We start from the raw sequence: 19,774 nt of genomic DNA, 5'->3' as shown, positions 1-19,774 counted from the left end.
GGCATTGATAAGCAGTGTTGGGACTAACGCGTTACAAAGTAACGCGTTACTGTAACGCCGTTACTATCGGCGGTAACTAGTAATCTAACGCGTTATTTTTTTATATTCAGTAACTCCGTTACCGTTACTACATGATGCGTTACTGCGTTATTTTTTATGTAGTATCGGCTAGAAACTGAGAAGATCTGAGTGTTGCAGCGCTGCTGAAGAGGCAACAAAAAAGAGGCGCGCCGCGCGTTGTCTGTGTGTACGTGTGTGTGTGTGTGTGTGGGAGGGGGCGTGTCTGTGTCTACTATCAAGACGTCATGGCGAACCCCGAAGCCGAGTTTCTTAAAATGGAGATATTTTCAGTACGTTTCTTTTATCGACCACAAAGAAAAGAACATTTTAGTTGAATGTAAGTTTCAAATATGCTGAAACAGCGACAAAAACAACATGCTTCGACGAAGCTAGTAAAGAGACACACACTTCACCTCCACGTCCAACAGCGGCTGGATTTTAATGAGGCACTGCACACTGAAGGTACACACACTCTGTCAATTCTCTTATATACTCTTTCATTTTAAACTTTTAGAGTGTTTGATTATCACATCACTCTAAATGTTTAGACTATAAAGTTCACAAACCTAAAGAGGGATACTAGTGGGCCAGGCTAATATTTCCTTTTCTCTAAACTAAGTGGGGAAATGTGTAGAGTGTTCTGGGCTTCAGACATGATTTTATTTCAGAATTCCTTGAGAAAACGCCTGGTTAGGCTTTATGTATGTAGTGTGTGCCTTTCTTGTTTTACAGCTATGTTGTTATTATGCTGTTTGTTACTTATGTATGTTAAGTTGCAGCTATTTAAAATAGTTTTGTCAATTTGTTCTGGTCTGAAACAAATTGGCCCTTTAAAACATATCTTTGTCTTTGTGTGTTGTATGTAGAGCACATTGCTTAGCAGAGTTCAGTGATGCAAATGCATGTCAACTTGATCAACAGATTGTATTATTCTCCAGTGCAATAACAGTACTAAAATGAAGGCTAAAAGAGCATTAAATGGGGCCTTAAAAAAATAAAAATAAAAAATATACCGGTAAGTAACTAAATAGTTACTTTTCACAGTAACGCATTACTTTTTGGTTTAAGTAACTGAGTTAGTAACTGAGTTACTTTTGAAATAAAGTAACTAGTAACTGTAACTAGTTACTGGTTTTCAGTAACTAACCCAACACTGTTGATAAGCCACATTTTAAATTTTTTTGTGAAGGCCTTATAAGTTGTGACCAGTTTAACCTCCTCAGGTGCTGACTTCTACACATTTGCACTCCTTACTGACCAGGCCGACTTACTGAAAGTGCTCCTGCGCAGAGGAAAATAACAGTCACCTCTGACAGAGCCTCGAGTGACATGCTCACGGCTGTTTCTTTGGCTGATGAACTCTGCCAGAGGATCTGGAGCCAATTCATGCAGTAATTTATAGGTCACTTTTAAGTCTGCAAATGTGTGAAGACTGTCCCAGTTTAAAATACTGTATTTTTTTTTAGAATGGCACAGTGATGATAGTTCCTAGGTTTTTTATCCATAACTTTAATTGCTTGTTTGTACAACATTTCCAATGGTTTATTTTTACTCTGACCAGACTGAGATCAGCTGGTAAGTTGGTTTAATCAAACTACTTCCATTGTAACCATGGATAACTCAACCTGTCCATCTCTTTTGTGTTTCAGTCCTTCAGCATTTTCAATATTACTTCAGATATTGAACAGCATAATAATCCAAGCAGGGCTCCCTCTATAGGCCAGCATTTTTAAGGGGACGCTCCAAGATTACTCGTGTCAGCATTTCAGCCCAACACTGGCACCGTGTTGACACGCAGCAGATGAATATTAAACCTTGAGAAACAAAGATGTGCTTGAAGCAAAAGAACCACAAAAAGACTTTTTTCTTCTTCTTCAGCTGCACACACATACTCTCTCTCACAATCTTGAGCATCCCTCCCAGCAGGCACAATCACACTCAGGCAGATAATTCAGTGTCACACGAAGCCTTGTCGTTGACCCTCTGGCCCCCCTCCAGACAGAGGAAGCAGCTGGACAGGGACCCACGGCTGCCTGGAACACACTTCCCCGAGGGAGCTCGGGAGGAAGAAGAAGAGTCCTTCCCTGCCCCGGAGAATGACCAGCTGAGCTTCCAACAGCTCACTACGTGAATGTACTCTTATGCCCCGTGTCCAAGAGGAGCACAGGGGCTTTAAGAAATGACAGCAGCAGCACAGCAGCGCTTTTTGCAGGAGTCAGCAGCGTGATGAAAGCAATATGATACCACAACCTGCAGGGTTGTTTTGCCACTGCTCACAAAGTCTCTCAGCCACAAGTTGAAACCGAATTAGTGGACTAAAACATGGACATAAGGCAAGGTTGTTACATTGCATTTTAACTTGCACTTTACTGGAAACTACTATTAAAAAAAACATGCTATAACAGCGGTGCCAAACTAAATTTCATTGAAAGCCACATCACAGTTATGGCTGCCTTGTAACAGTGAGTAATAAATGAATATTAAGGAGTTTCCTTATGATTACACAATTGCCTACGCATTTGATTATTATATATTTTTTTACATACACTGTAAAAAAAAATACGATTTTACGGTGAAAAACTGGTACCCCTGTTGCAGGAATTTTATCATCAAATTTTACAGTTAATTACTGTAAATTGAAAATCCGCACCACTGTTTTATACGGTAACATTCTGGCAACTGAGCTGCCAATGTTTTTTATTTTTTTTATTTATTGTCATTTTTATAGTGTACTATTTGATGGATAATATAAGTCAAACAAATATTGAAGCATTTTTGTTTAATTAATAACGACTGTTTTGAATGTATGATCATATGAAATTTGTCGCAATATTAGATAATATTAAAGTTTAAAAGATATGCAACAGCATGCAGTACATGTATTTTTGCATGTCAAAATGGAAAGAACACATTTATTTAGTGAGAAATTTACTGACGCATATTATTTTTCAGGCTTTTGCGGGCCATATACAATTATGTGGCGGACCAGATGTGGTCCCTGGGTCATGAGTTTGGCAAATGATCCAAGAAAACTGTTAAACAAAACCCAAAAAGCATCCTTATATTTCAGATAACAAACAGACAAAACAGTGAGCCTCAGAGGTTTTTGTTTAACGAGGTCCTTACTAAGTGCTTATTCATATTTTATGCTTGAATAGCAAATGCTAACATATTTCCAATTGCCTTGGTAGCCTAACAAATAATTAAACAACATCGTAGCTTTTGTTTAGCGACAGCACTAAGAAAGGGTAAACATGAAACTAATAGCTCATTTTCTAAGATAATAGCATTGGGGGAAGAGTTATTTATGGTTATGGTTTTGATTTATTTCGAAAATGCAGACAGTTACAATATGGTACATCACATACTTCTAGTTTCTCATTAAAACATGTCTGAGAAAGAAGAAGCAGAGCTTACAGGTATTTAATCCTACCCCTTTTCCAATGAATAGCCATTTGTAACACATTTGTTTATTCTCTTCCTGTGCTCAACTTGTAACACAAACAAATAAAATAAATAACCAATAAAGTTCTCATGAATAAATAGTTGTTTACAAGTTGAGATTTACATAAAGTGATAAATAAGATGTTTATCAAGATTCTTCTTCCTTATACTTTGTAAACACTTTTGAGTTTGAACGGTTTCTTAAACTGGATCATATTAGTACATTCTTTGACTTCTTTGCTTATTCAAATCCATAATTTAATGTCACATACTGATATACTAAAGGTCTTAAGTGTTGTATATGCACAAAAAAAATTTCAATTTAAATGTACTCCAAATAATTGTACATTCTTGGGGAGATTTATTTTAAAAGCTGACGTATACAAAAAATAGATACATACAATTTTTTTTAAGTATGATTATTATTATTTATTGTCTATGCAGTTTTCTACAAGGATTTATTTACCCGTTGAGATTATCGGTCAGTCTGACTAGCCATTGTAGGTCATACACTTTTGCTTCTTCCTGCTTCTTTCTGGGCACATTCTTTCATTTTATCTTCTTTTTCATTATATATATATTTTTTTTTTTCTAAATGACTCCATTATTTTATTATAGTGCTATTCTGTTTGAAATTATATTGACGGAGATTATTTTTAATATTGTGTTCGAAATAAAATTAATGAGATGGTATTGAATGAAATACTTGGCAATCCATACGTTTTTAATATGCATAAATACTTTATTTAAAAATGAGAGAAAGCCAGGTAGATTATTGTGCATCCATAAAGTAAGTGTCAGTCTGAATCATAATCATTCTGATCTTCAATGATCCGTCTGGTCGGACTTTCACTGAGGGTCCCAAAATTATGCGGGGGCCAGAGCTGTTTTAGGGCACACAGAAAGAAAATCCAAAATAAAGCAAACAGTGTGGGACAAACTTGTAAACATCTCCAATGTTCTGGACACATTGGCTAATACGACATTTAATGATGTTTGATGATTTAAACATGATCTTGGTATTCCATCAGCTGTCGCAGTGGGCCCTCCAGTGGAGTGCCGCTGTCCAATCAGATGGACAGAAGGTTGGCTGACCTGTTTCCAGGGTCGTGGTTGCTATGACATCCAGTGACATGACAACACAGCAGAATGGAAAGCTAGACAATATGTTGTTCAGGCTTTGGTCAATCGGACACACTTGCTTTGAACTTCCAACTGACGCACGTCTTTGAATGGGGCTTAAAATGGCCATTGTGGCTATACAAAATGAAATAAAGTTAAATACAATTGAAATATAGTGGATGCCTTTGCCAACGCCTATGGAAATCTTACCTAAAATGTATTGATTTGTATATTACTACTCAATATGTCACTTAAACATAGTGTACAGTACATATAATGTGTACCTTCAAGCAAACACGCCCTCGGATGAGAGCATAGGGAATCGGGCCATAGCTCCTTGAGTCAGTCGAGTTTGTAAGGTTATCCCCTTCTAGCCATACGTGGCCTAATGGGACCTATAAAAGACATAAGGAGGGCAACATTTATTCGTTGCATATATTCTTGCATATCCTAAAAAAGTGTAGGTTCTGAGACAATGTATGATAAGAATTGTTTTTAACCATGCACCCTCCCATACACATACATTTCACAACCCATCCCTCCCTCCCCATCTTAACGTCAACCTCCCTCTTTAACCCCATATGGTCTTAAAGGAAGGGTCATGGGTAACGGGCAGGGTCGGAGTGGGATTTAGGAAAACTTCAAACGGGGTCATTAGTCTGTTGGCTCAGATCTGCGCCCCTCAAAGCAGGAGAGTGGCCTGAGATAGCTGGGCGGAGAGAGAGCAAGGAAGAGAAAGAGGGGAAGAGAGAGAGACAGAAAGAGAGAGAGTGCTAAGCTGCGGCTAGCAGCAGTGTCCAAGGGTTTCCACCGCAATCCGACCTGCCAGTGGGGTGGTCAACCAAGCAGGCTCTAATTCACAATGACACCAATTATGATTAATCTCATCACTTTAGGAGAGTAGGCTTGTCAAGGCCCTAATTAAGTGCGCTGTCCCCCCTATATGTGCAGACAGGATCAACAACACATTATATTGTCATAATGGGCATCACAATCCGCAAGTTTATTTTTGTGTTGGTTAACTTTTAACAGAAAAAAGTCCTCTGGAATAATAGCATGGATCGGATATTATCCATACTGTGATGACATCATGAATACCGTACTCAACTGACACCACTCAGCTCTCCAATTGTCCATCCAGCACTGGGGATGGTCCCGTTTTGTTTCATCTTCCATAATTGAGACAGATGATGTGACATAATCACGAGCTACTGACATGTTGACCTAACACGGGGTAAACAACTCGGTGAATAACGACGATGCGAATGAATATCATTAAAAGAGTCATCTGAGAACCATATGTCAGCATGCTGGATTCCCACCATTACACCTCATTAACATTGTAACATATGCCGGCTCCCAAGCAAAGGCAAAAGACGCACTGCCGTTTGTCACTCACTACAGTATTGGCGGAACCTTCCTTCGACTTAAGTTCTCGTTAGAAAACCAATTCTTCCAATCCGATCAATTTCTAGAAAGAGAGAAAACTTCTTCATGGCATTAATCAGGAGGACTAGCTTAATCCTTGTATGTGAATTGTGAACTGAAAAAAAAAAACGAAACCTGAGAATTCTGATCAACTGAAGCACGAGGAACCACAAGAGAACACATTTGTGGAAAGTTCTAAGCAGACAATTTTCGAAGCAGGAGAAAGGATGTTTTCTGTGGCCAATTTCAAGATGATTTGGACTTTGTTCTTAATTTTCCCATGTTTGGTATCATTTCCTGTCCTGTTGCTCGTTTTGGTAGTATTTCCTGTTTGGTCTCTGAGTTTTGCATCATCTTTACTGTGTTTTGCATCATCTTTACCTTACGTTGCTTGTCCTGCTAGTTTGTTTCAATTTGTTAATTAGTTTGATTTAGTTTCATCTTGTTTCCTACTTGTTCAGTGCAAAGATAAGGATCTTATTTTTTTTCTATTGTACTGTCATTTTACTTATAAAAGCCTCAAAATAAACATGTTATTGCTGCTTTTCAGGGACAAAAGGGATTCACCTGACTTGTAATAGTGAGTAATATGCATTGAGACTTTCCTACTGCTGACATGCATGGTATGATAGATGGCAATATTACAGGCTGACTTGATATGAAGCATTGTCTGCCTGTCAGGGGCTGAAACCGGAGCCCCACTAGCTGTGGAGGCGTGTTGTTAAACGTCCACATTATTACCACACTCATTATGTTAACATGATTGAGGTGCCAAATTAAATACATGCAGCCATTCAGGGTTCATCTTTCACTATCTTGCTCTGTCGATCTGTAGCACACCACACGTATGAGATGGGGGTTTTCATCTCTGTCACTATACCAGCCTCTCCTCCTATGTGTGTGCCTGTGTGTGTGTCTGCGTGCAGTAATATTAGGGATCAAGTGTCATTGTTTTGACACAATAGCTCAGCCACAGAGATGATTCCTAAAAAGGTGACAGTGCAATTAGCCTGCAGTTGGATCTTTGAGGGTGGAGACGACATGCCTGGCTGTCAGTTCAAAAAGGAGGCGATGACAGCGACCACCTTGTGAAACTCATCTTTACAGGTCCCATAACATCATCCCAATAGTCACACACACACACACACACACACACACACACACATACACACACACGTACACGCACACGCACGCATACACACACATCATCTATATGTCTACATGAAGGTGGTAGGACACTTATAACAACAATGGCTTTTTTCCCGGCAATGTCAAATGGTGTCACACTAAGATAGTTTTACTATTTCTTGTGAAAACATTACAGTAAAACGGCAAAAGCATACATTAGACTGCAGGACGTATGTAAGCTTCATTTCAGAAGGCGTATCATAATCAGTGTTCCAAATAATGGTGTTAAATGAACGGCATTCATTACTAACACTGTTACTTTTACTAGTAATGAGTAGATACTAGTAACTAATTTACAAATACATTACTTGTATGTTCGTTACGCCGTTAGCGAGACATTCGATGTAACGTGGCACGCTACTTTTTATGTGGTTATATGTCAAGCAGACAGTGTCAGAAGCACAGCAAGTTCAATGCAGGAAATATATTTTTATCTCCAAAAAGCAACAACCAACACCAACAGAACTTGATATCAAATATAAGGAGGCAACATCTCACAGCAAACACCCAACTTGTAAGTACAGACACGCATACACACTACTACTTCGAGGGAATAACAACAAATAATGATTGAAGTGACAAGCTTGCAATCCTACAATACCCTGTTTCTGGACAAGGAGACTGCAGCCTTCAAAGCACATTCAATCTCTTTATTAACTAGTGCTAACACAATCCAGTGAAAAGGTTTAACAGTAGGGATGTATACCATGTACCAGTATTTGTTGGTACCAGTTCCTAATTCGGCCGGTCCAGGAAGACTGTTACAGTTCTGGACTAAAGATACGCAATTTGTATTTTTTTATCCAGCCGATCGTTGTAATTATGTTAAGCTGTCACATTCAGTTTAAGTGCCTGTGAATATCTTCAAAATATCGCCACAACAAAATGAACAGAAAATAAGACAAATACTGCACTGTAATACATCCACGCCATGAAAAACTTGCAAATATTTCATTCAACATGATACATCACATATTTTACATATTTCTTTATTTCTCTTAAAGGAGAACTGCACTTTTATTTGAATTGTGCCTATTGTTCACAATCATTATGAGTGGCAAGAACACACGTCTTACGTTTTAGATACACACTGCAAGTCTATATATAATGTAGTAACAGACATGTTCATGACCATATGTAAAATGTAAAATATTTATCGTATTTTAGTCATTTTTAGCAACACCGGAACTTATTGTCTCAGCGCAATTATTTATGGTTGCATAGCAGCATACTTCTGACTTCCGGAAACAAACGCGAGTGAGGTCTAATCATGGCAGACTTGGTAACGTACAACGAAGACGACTATTTTTGGTCAAATGAGGAATCACAACCTTATCTTTTTGAACCTGAATTTCGGAAAATGAACTACTGGTTATAGAAACGAGCATGAAGAGAGGCTGAAACTTTGGAGCAGACGGAAGCCGAGAAAGTGAGATCGGCGTGACTTGATACTGTAAATGTGGAACTTGGAGCCAAGCTGAGCTGACATAAATCGTGTGCTTACCCAAAATTAGTTGGAAATGTGCCCGGCCAGCTGGAACAAACGGACAACTGTCCAATGAGTGATTCACTGTAATATTGATCATGATCATGCTTGTTATTACAACTACAGTACATATGTTGCCGAGCTAGCTGTGTACAAACAAAACATGAAATGTGGGCTAATACTTCACAGATACTGTAATATGATTGTTTGTGTTTTTCAGTCAGTACAGGTGGGTGTCCTATCGCATTGTGTTGTGCATTACAAACTCAAAAGCCATTCAGCTGGTGACGCAGTAGCTTACCTCTTGCCGTAGCTATTTTAAGGCTAATGCTGTAGCATGCCGTCACAAGGCGATGTGTTACTAAGCTCAAAAAACAGTTCCTCAGTGTTCGTTCTCACAATACCAATGTTGCTAAAGCTTGGTTATTATACAGGCTAAGGAACGTAAACAAAGTATTGTTGGTAGTTTTTGGATGAACTTTCAAAGTGATTTAAAGGCAGAATGGATTGCTCCCATTAGCTGCATTGCTAAACACCAAGAACAAGCTGATTATTCAAAATTACAATACAAAAAAAAAAACCTTTAATAACTAATAAGGATTTTGAACGATAGGCAAAATGTAAAAAAAAAAAAAAAATGCAGTTCCCCTAAACTTGTCTGAAAAGGAGTTGGACGAAGCAAAGCTTATTTAATCCTACCCCGTTTCTACTTCATAAAAACTACTAACACATTCGTTCACTTGCTGTTCTCAATTTGTAACACACTTTACATCAATTAATTCTTAATACAACAGTTCTTTTACAGTAATAATTAGTTGAGTAAGTTATAATTCACACGAAGACATTAATATCTATTTTAGGCCAAAACATGTAGAAAATGCTTTAAAAACATTTTTTTCTTAAGTAAAAAAATCTGTGATGTAGTGGGATGACTGTAAATACAAATGTTCTGACAAAAACATGCAGAGCAAATACAGAAGCAGCAAAGCTAGCGTACACGGAGCTGAAGCAAAGAGGAGGCTCGATGTGGCTGCGCTAATCTGCTGCCAGGACAGAGAATACAGTGCTCTGTGATTGATTCGCTATCAGCCAATAATGTGCCATGTACAATGTCACGTGAGCAAGGGCTTAATTGCTGCATGCGATATTATAATGCAAGTAGGGATGTAACATTAAAATGGTATAATTACAAACCGCGATAAAATTCCAGATGGTTAGTAATACCGTTTTAAAAAATGTATTACCGAAAAAAGAAAAAAAACATGAATTAATTATTTATTAATTTTAGGCAACAATGCTTACTTCCTGTTAAACTGCAGCGCCGCAGCGCCAGCGCATGCACACTACAGCCGTTTGGCTCGAGTAAACATGGCGGCGACTACACAGACTTTGCTTTGAAAATGTTCCCTCTGAGTAAATCCCAGTAAATCCGAGTCCATCGCTTCTACCTCCGTGGAGTCTCGGTGTGCGATTAAGAGCGCAATGCGGTTGGAGGACAAATATATTTTATGTTGCAGTTTCATTTTGAATGTACAACAACTAGCGTGCGTCCGTCAGCTGCTTGGACAGAGTTACCATGCAGCAGGCGATGTCTCGGGAACGTTGCCACAACTTGTCTATAAAGTCTTTAGTTTGTTGACTGGGATACTCACTTGTCCTTTAATTTAACTGCTAACTTTTTTAGTGTTCCAATAACATCAATACTAAAATGTTTTGTCATCTCATCGAATTGAACGCAGGCCGAGTTGTCAGTGGGGCACAAAGATTGTGTATTAGATGTGAAAGGTATCACTCAAGTTTATTTTTGTTGGTCAAACTGTTGGACTGAAGTACATGGTTGTTGGAGACGAAGAAAGCTTGTTTATTTGAATTTAACTTCATTAGCCAAACTGCTTTGTGTTTTATATTGATGTCAAAAAGTAAACACCATGTGTTTTTATATTACTTGTGTTTTTTCATTCCACAAAGTAATTATTTTTATAACCATTCATGTGACATAGCATTTTGGTAATGTTCTATGGCAGGGGTAGGGAACCTATGGCTCTAGAGCCAGATGTGGCTCTTTTGATGACTGCATCTGGCTCTCAGATAAATCTTAGCTGACATTGCTTAACATGATAAATATGAATAATTCTGCTGGTAATCACAGTGTTAAAAATAATGTTAAAAATATAAAACATTCTCATGGATTTTAATCCATTCATCCATTTTCTACCGCGCCTGTTCAAGAAGTCGCATTATTGGTAAGACGTATTTTATTTATTATTGGTTAGCTTCAGAATAACAATGTTATTAAAAAGAATAAGAGAATTATTGTACTCTAAAAATGTTGGTATTAATTAAAAATGCATGCATTTAGTTGTATTCAGTGTTAAAAGATATATGGCTCTCACGGAAATACATTTTAAAATATTTGGCTTTCATGGCTCTTTCAGTCAAAAAGGTTCCCGACCCCTTTGTTCTATGGTGTATAATTAATACCTATACGACAGATTTCTGCTCAAACTCTCAATGGATCTGTCCCGATACAGCATGCACATGTACAAACATTAGTACATGTAAATGTATGTACATAACTTAGAAAATGCCTCTCTCAATGAAAATGTACAAATAGTGATAAAGGCATCATGAAATAAAAAAGCTGACACACTGATACTGTTAATGAACAAAAACACAAATATTTGGCTTTAAATATATAGATAACGTTTCTCTAGAGCATTTTTATTAGATATTACAAATTACATGATGGCGTTGCGTTCACATCCCAACACTGTTTTACCTAACATGGTTAGAGTGTCCGCCCTGAGATCGGTAGGTTGTGAGTTCAAACCCCGGCCGAGTCATACCAAAGACTATAAAAATGGGACCCATTACCTCCCTGCTTGGCATTCAGCATCAAGGGTTGGAATAGGAAGCAAGAGTAATAGTCATAAGGAAAATAGCAGAGCTGGATAAATTTCAATAACGATAAAAAAATTAAACACAACCATGACACAAACAAACAATAATCAATCAAACAGAGAATTTATAACCTTTTCCAGCATTGAATATAACAGGACGGAATTGGACAGTGCTATAGATCCAGACACACATTTGTTTTCTCACATGGACAATAATTGTTTATATTATACAGAAGTACAGTACAACACCAACATTAATTCCAATAACAAACTGTCAATTATTCACATTAACTGCAGAAGCTTGTATGCCAATTTTAACAATATGAAATCATTTTTGGAACAATTTAAAGAACCTTTCAAAATTATCGCTGTGTCAGAGACATGGATGGATCCAAAAAAAGGAATGGACTTTGGACTAGAAGGATATGAACTCAATTATATTAATAGAGTAAATAAGAATGGAGGCGGAGTTGCTGTATATGTGATGAAGGACTTCCATTACAAGGTGGTAAAAAACATGTCACTGGCTATTGACAATGTTTTAGAGTGTATAACCATTGAGATATGTCATGAAAAAAGTAGAAATCAGTTGTATATATAGGGCACCCAACTCAAGTATTGAAGGATTTGAAGACTGGATTAAGGGAACTTTCAATGGAATCAGTCAAAAAGTACTTTTTTTATGTGGAGACTTCAACATTGATCTCTTGAACCCCAACAAGCAAAAGTCCATTAATGATTCCACAGATACAATGTATAGTATGAGTTTGTATCCCCAAATCACAAGGCCAACCAGAATTGCAAGTCACAGTGCTACACTTATTGACAATATCTTCACTAATGTCTTTGAAAATAATACAATAAGTGGACTGTTAACAACCGACATCAGCGACCATCTGCCAGTCTTTACTATTTATGATGGGAACTACAGGAAGAAGAATATTGACAAAAAGACATTTCAAAGACTATGCACAGAGGAAGGAATGCTTTCCTTCAGGAAGGATCTGAGGAAACAAATTTGGGACAACGTATATAATGAAGATAATGTAGATGATGCATATGGGAATTTTGTTAACACCTTTCTTACACTCTATGATAAACATTGCCCATGGAAAGAACGTAGTAAGAAGCAAAAGAAAAACAACCAACCATGGATGACAAAAGGACTGAAAAATGCTTGTCACAAAAAAAACACATTGTATCGAATATTTATAACACAGAGATCTATAGAGGCAGAAAATAAGTATAAGAAATATAAAAACAAACTAATTGGTATACTACGAACATGTAAGAAGGAATACTACAGTCAATTATTAAACAAGAACAAAAACAACATGAGAGCAACATGGGGCATCCTAAATAGCATCATTAAAAATGGTGCTAAGAAAGATTACCCCCAGTACTTTCTAGATGGAAATACAAAAAATGACAATATGAACCAAATAGCGGAACGTTTCAATGATTATTTTGTTAATATCGGAAAAAATCTGGATCAAAGAATTCCAAATGCAGATGATGGGTCAGTTGAGGCCTTGAGTGAGCTCATAGACAGAAATCCCAATTCCATGTTTCTTAAAGTGTAACAAAAGAAGAAATAATCAAAATTGTAAAAAATTGTAAATCCAAGACCTCAACCGACTGTCATGGAATAGATATGGTAACGATAAAAAAAGGTTATACAAGACATTTCAGAACCTCTGACATATATCACCAATGTATCATTTTTAACCGGTAAATTCCCTGATATAATGACAATTGCAAAAGTCGTACCAATTTATAAGAATGGAGACGTACACCAGTTTACTAACTACAGACCAGTTTCATTACTTCCACAATTCTCCAAAATCTTGGAAAAATTATTCAATAGTCGATTAGATTTATTTATTAACAAAAGTGGGACGCTTGTGGAGAACCAATATGGATTCCGAGCAAATATCTCAACATCAATAGCACTAACTAAAATAACAGAGGGAATTACCAATGCAATAGATGGTAAAGAATGTGCGGCCGCAGTATTCATGGACTTAACAAAAGCATTTGACACAATTAATCATGATATTTTAATACGAAAATTAAAACGATATGGCATCAGAGGTTTGGTATTGAATTGGGTAAGAAGTTATTTAACCAACAGGAAGCAATATGTAAAGATGGGTGAAAATATGTCAACACGGCTAGATATATCCTGTGGTGTACCCCAGGGGTCAATACTGGGACCAAGATTGTTCAATCTTTATATAAACGACATTTGTAAGGTTACGAAGGACTTAAAGTTGGTTTTATTTGCAGACGACACAACTGCTTTCTGTTCAGGAGAGAGCACACAGAAGATAATACAAATAATAACAGAAGAAATGAACAAACTAAAAAGATGGTTTGACAAAAACAGACTGTCTTTGAATCTCAGTAAAACTAAAATAATGCTATTTGGTAATAGTAGAAAAGAGCATCATACACAAATACAAATAGACGAAGTAGACATAGAAAGGGTAAAAGAAACTAGATTTTTGGGAGTATTCATAGATGATCAAATGAACTGGAAATCTCATATACAAAACATACAACATAAGGTGGCAAAAAACATTTCAATAATGAATAAAGCAAAATATGTCCTGGGCCAAAAATCACTACATATTCTCTACTGCTCGCTAGTGTTACCATATCTGAGTTATTGTGCAGAAATATGGGGAAATAACTACAAATGTGCGCTACATTCGCTAACCGTGTTACAAAAAAGATCAGTTAGAATAATACATAATGTTGGATATAGAGAACACACAAACCCTTTATTTATTAAGTCAGAAATATTAAAGTTTGGTGATTTGGTAAAATTGCAAACAGCTAAAATGATGTACAAAGCAAACTATAACCTGCTACCAAAGAATGTACAACAATTCTTCTCAACTAAAGAGGAGAAATATAACCTTAGAGGAAAAAATAATTTAAAACATTTATATGCACGTACAACACTTAGAACTTTTAGCATATCAGTATGTGGAATTAAATTATGGAATGGATTAAGTAAAGAAGTTAAAAATTGTACTGATATGATCCAGTTTAAGAGGTTGTTCAAAATAATAGTGCTTACAGAGTACAAAAAAGAAGAATTATGAGGAATACTTTCAACCTTATTGAAAATAAGATATTCTTCATCTCAGTATGTTAATAATGACTGAATTAATTAATTAATTACATATTACAAAACTGTTGTATACTAATTCATAGATGTTATTTTATTATATAAAAAGGTCAGTAAATGATTCTATATATTTGTAAACGCTTGAAGTGGGAAAGGGGTAGGATTAAATAAGCTTTGCTTCTTCCTACTCCTTTTCGGGCATGATGTAAAATGAAATGATATGAAATTGTGTGATGTATTATGATGTAAGTGTGTTCATGTTCGAAATAAACTAAAAGAAAGAAAGAAAAGGAATTGGGGGTTAAATCACCAAAAATGATTCCCGGGCACGGCCATCGCTGCTGCTCACTGCTCCCCTCACCTCCCAGGGGGTGAACAAGGGTGATGGGTCAAATGCAGAGAATAATTTCGCCACACCTAGTGTGTGTGTGACACTCATTGGTACTTTAACTTTAACTGCTATTATGGTCGTAGCACCTCAACCCCTAGTAAGAGGCAGTGAAAATTTAAAGTTCCTTGGAGTAGCCCAGTCGATCGAGCTGGATTCGGCTGCGTATCTGGCAACCTCAGTCAGGGAGAGAGGGAGGGATTACAGAATTGTGACTGTGATTGCAGTACCATTTCTGGCCACATAATTACACATGGCTCCTTTAAAGCATACTGATACATTTACAGATGTATTATGCTTTGACCTCAAATACTGGTCAAAAGTATCCAAAGATGTATTGCACCAGTAAACATGGATATTTTTGCATTTAACTAATAAACATTGTATTACTTTTTTGACACAAAAAACACATTCTATCGTGGTAAAATCAGTGTAAAAGATAAACAACAGAATTAAAAACAATTAAAACGGAAAAACCGAGTTGTATTGTTTTTATATTCATCCATCCATCCGTCCATCTTCTTCCAATTATTTGAGGTCGGGTCGCAGGGGCAGCAGCCAAAGCAGAGAAGCGCAGACTTCCCTCTCCCCAGCCACATCGTCCAGTTCCTCTCGGGGGATCCCGAGGCGTGTTTTTATATTGCTACTGTTATTTAAAATTATTGTTATTATTATTATTATTATTATTATTATTATTATTATTTTACTTGTTGTAGTTTATTTGTTACTAATTTATATCCGGGTTTTCTTTTTACCTATATATGAAGTTGAGTTTTGGTGGTACAATGAACACGTATATTTTCAAATTAATAAATAATCATGTAATTAATCTTGATTAAAATTACAATATCAATGGAAATAATATTTTTTTTAGACATAAACGTCTCGCCCTACAATGGACCAATACATGAATAAATGAATGGTCAGAGTGAGTGCGTGGGGGCAATCCCGCCCAAATCCAGTTTGTTATGAATGGCCTGTTGTGAGTATGCCTTTACATTCAAAGTGGGACTATACCCTAAAACACAAAGCTTGTCAACCACTTTATCTCTTTATCTTACTATCCTGTAAGCCAATAATAAATTACAACATTATGCTGTTGATTTCCCCTCAACTAACTTGTCTGAAATCCAAAAGTCAAAAGTATACATACAGCAACATACATTATCAATTTTGGTGATGGAGAAAAGTTACAATCAATTCAAATTAGCTTCATGGCAAGGCCTCTTAACTTCATGTGAGTGAATATCCATCCATCCATTTTCTACCGCTTATTCCCTTTGGGGTCGCGGGGGGCGCTGGAGCCTATCTCAGCTACAATCGGGCGGAAGGCGGGGTACACCCTGGATAAGTCGCCACCTCATCGCAGGGCCAACACAGATAGACAGACAACATTCACACTCACATCCACACACTAGGGCCAATTTAGTGTTGCCAATCAACTTATCCCCAGGTGCATGTCTTTGGAGGTGGGAGGAAGCCGGAGTACCCGGAGGGAACCCACGCAGTCACGGGGAGAACATGCAAACTCCACACAGAAATATGAATGACAAATTCTGTTGACTTTTCTGAGCTCATTTAAATAAGGCTCAGATGATGCAGTCAGACTCAGTTACAAATGTGACAATGGGAAAGTCAAAGGAACTAGGCACAGATCTGAAAAAATTAATCATTGACTTGAACAAATCAGGAAAGTCATTTGGAGCCATTTCAAAGCAGCTTATGGTCCCAAGAGCAACTGTGCAGACAACTGTTCGTAAGTATAAAGTGCATGGCACAGTTTTTTCACTGCCACGATCAGGAAGAAAACGCAAGCTATCACCTGCTGCTGAGAGAAAATTGGTCAGGATGGTCAAGAGTCAATCGAGAACCACCAAAAAGCAGGTCTGCAATGAATTGGAAGCTGCTGGAACACATGCATCGCCATGGACTGAGAGGTTACCATGCAAGAAGGAAGCCTTTGCTCCAGAAGAGACACCTTAAGGCTCGTCTAAAGTTTGCTGCTGATCATATGGACAAAGATAAGACCTTCTGGAGGAAACTTCTGTGGCCAGATGAAACAAAAATGTAGCTGTTTGGCCACAATATCCAGCAATATGTTTGGAGGAGAAAAGGTGAGGCCTTTAATCCCAGGAACAACAGGCCTACCGTCAAGCATGGTGGTGGTAGTATTATGCTCTGGGCCTGTTTTGCTGCCAATGGAACTGGTGCTTTACAGAGAGTAAATGGGACAATGAAAAAAGAGGATTACCTCCAAATTCTTCAGGACAACCTAAAATCATCAGTCTGGAGGTTGGGTCTTGGGCGCAGTTGGGTGTTCCAACAGGACAATGACCCCAAACACACGTCAAAAGTGGTAAAGGAATGGCTAAATCAGGCTATAATTAAGGTTTTAGAATGGCCTTCCCAAAGTCCTGACTTAAACCCAATTGAGAACATGTGGACAATGCTGAAGAAACAAGTCAATGTCAGAAAACCAACAAATTTAGCTGGACTGAACCAATTTTGTCAAGAGTGGTCAAAAATTCAACCAGAAGCTTGTGGATGGCTACCAAAAGTGCCTTATTGCAGTGAAACTTGCTAAGGGATATGTAACCAAGTATTAACATTGCTGTATGTATACTTTTGACCCAGCAGATTTGGTCACATTTTCATCCATCCATCCATTTTCTACCACTTGTCCTGTTCGGGGTCGCGGGGGGTGCTGGAGCCTATCTCAGCTGCATTCGGGCAGAAGGTGGGGTACACCCTGGACAAGTCGCCATCTCATTTTCAGTAGACCCATAATAAATTCATAAAAGAACCAAACTTCATGACTCTTTTTTGTGACCAACAAGTATGTGCTCCAATCACTCTATCACAAAAAAATAAGAGTTGTAGAAATTATTGGAAGCTCAAAACAGCCATGAAATTATGTTCTTTACAAGTGTATGTAAACTTTTGACCACGACTGTACATGTATGCTATCACAAGTTGAGTTGTCCGCTTGTGGACATGAATCTAATAGAACAGGAAGAGATATTGTATTTCATACACTGAACGATACTTGGCCAACGTTTCGCCAGACCCACTCAAAAGCTTGCCCTTAGTCCATAAGACATAATCAATTCAAAGACATGCGACCTAAATGCAATCTTTGGTTTGCAGAACAATGTATACACACAAACACACACCTCCGCCCACCTATCAGTCTGTCTATTCAGCTGGCACTAACTCCAACAGGCTTCAGAGAGATTGCAGGCCTGAGCTGTGGGCGTTTGGGGAGAGCAGTAATAGAAAAGCAATGACAGTCGTTTCACCAACAGAACCTCTGCTCACTTTCTAGTTTCTCACTGAAAAAACATAGGTGTTGTCAAAAGATGATACTTTGACCAATAGTACAAAATTGGACTTTGGCGTATAAAACGTTAACAATTATGGGAGTCGCAGTGAGCAAAGACATTTTCATTAAGTAAAGAGATTGTTTTTGTCCAATTAGAGTGAAACAAGTAGTCAGTAGATATATGTGAAACCCAGTTAACTTCCACGACAACTATAGAGGACGTTTAATTGGAAAAAACATGGTTTGTTTATTTCATTACACCTAAGATTCAAAGTAAAAGACTATCAATACATTAGCCATGTTAGAGACAATGTGTCTCCTTAAATTCCCACCATTCACATATTTTTAGGAGTTGAGTAAAACTGAAATAATTTTGGCAAGTACAGTCAGGTTTTTCCAAAGAGCTAGGATATAATATTCCAATTACATGTGTACTATGTATATGGGACACATAGTGGCATGGGCAGAGGATTGTTATTTGGCTAAGGTACTTTTTTTTCTTCCAAGATGGCGGAGCTGAAGTGGCTGTCTGTTACAGTTTCTCTGTACTCTTTGATATTTTCCTTTGCGTTCTTTAATGTTTCACTATTGTTTTTGTGTGTTTTTACCTTTTTGTTTCGGGACTGCGCAACAAAGGGTGGCACTTTTGTGATTTCTGCCCTACTTCTGGTACTTTTTTGTGGACTTCTTTAATCTGCTTCCGGGGAGCCTTTTAGCCATGGCTCAGTTGTTTACTCCAAAGAACAGTTGCGAGCTCTCTCCTCCACCAGAGTCCACGTAGTGAAACCAGAGATTCCAGTGGGGATACAGAGCAAAAGACGAGGCTGCAGGGCTGGCGTTAAGCGTCGAGAGAGGAAGCGGAGGTTTAAACCATGTTTACCATCGGTTGTCATGGGAAACGTTTGCTCTCTCTCAAACAAGATGGACGAGCTGACGGCGCTGACAAGGCTGCAGCAGGAATATAAAGAAAGCAGCATCATGTGTTTCACGGAGTCCTGGCTAAATAAACATATATCGGACACATTGGTCTCCCTGGACAATTTCTCACTCATTTGTGCGAACCGGACATTGGCTGACAGCGGTAGAAAGAAAGGAGGTGGGCTGACGGTGTTTGTCAATAACACATGGTGTAGTTCACACCACTAATCACTAATCACACCACTATTAAAGAAGAACTATGTAGCAGGGACATTGAACTACTGGCGGTCAGCGTTAGACCTTATTACATCCCCAGGGAGTTTTCACTTGTAATTGTGACAACTGTTTACATCCACCCCTCGGCTGACGCTTCCGCAGC

The 19,774-nt window shown here is 37.8% G+C and overlaps 1 protein-coding gene across 1 annotated transcript in view; it reads right to left on the bottom strand.

Annotated features, from left to right (window-relative positions):
• Window positions 1-3,880: 3,880 nt before the first annotated feature.
• The window catches only part of immp1l (inner mitochondrial membrane peptidase subunit 1), a 45,337-nt gene continuing 29,443 nt past the window's right edge, over window positions 3,881-19,774 (bottom strand). Inside the window, exons 5-6 of the mRNA XM_061964240.1 lie at window positions 4,911-5,021; window positions 3,881-4,388 (exon numbers count right to left, since the gene is read on the bottom strand). Of these exons, the coding sequence (XP_061820224.1) occupies window positions 4,302-4,388; window positions 4,911-5,021 (198 nt within the window). The 3' untranslated portion in view covers window positions 3,881-4,301. The remainder of the gene's footprint in view (window positions 4,389-4,910; window positions 5,022-19,774) is intronic.

This window comes from Nerophis lumbriciformis, linkage group LG06 (genome assembly GCF_033978685.3).
Source record: "Nerophis lumbriciformis linkage group LG06, RoL_Nlum_v2.1, whole genome shotgun sequence".
Classification (NCBI taxonomy): domain Eukaryota; kingdom Metazoa; phylum Chordata; class Actinopteri; order Syngnathiformes; family Syngnathidae; genus Nerophis; species Nerophis lumbriciformis.
Note: the sequence above shows the minus strand (reverse complement) of the source record. Positions and strands in the feature narration are given on the sequence as shown.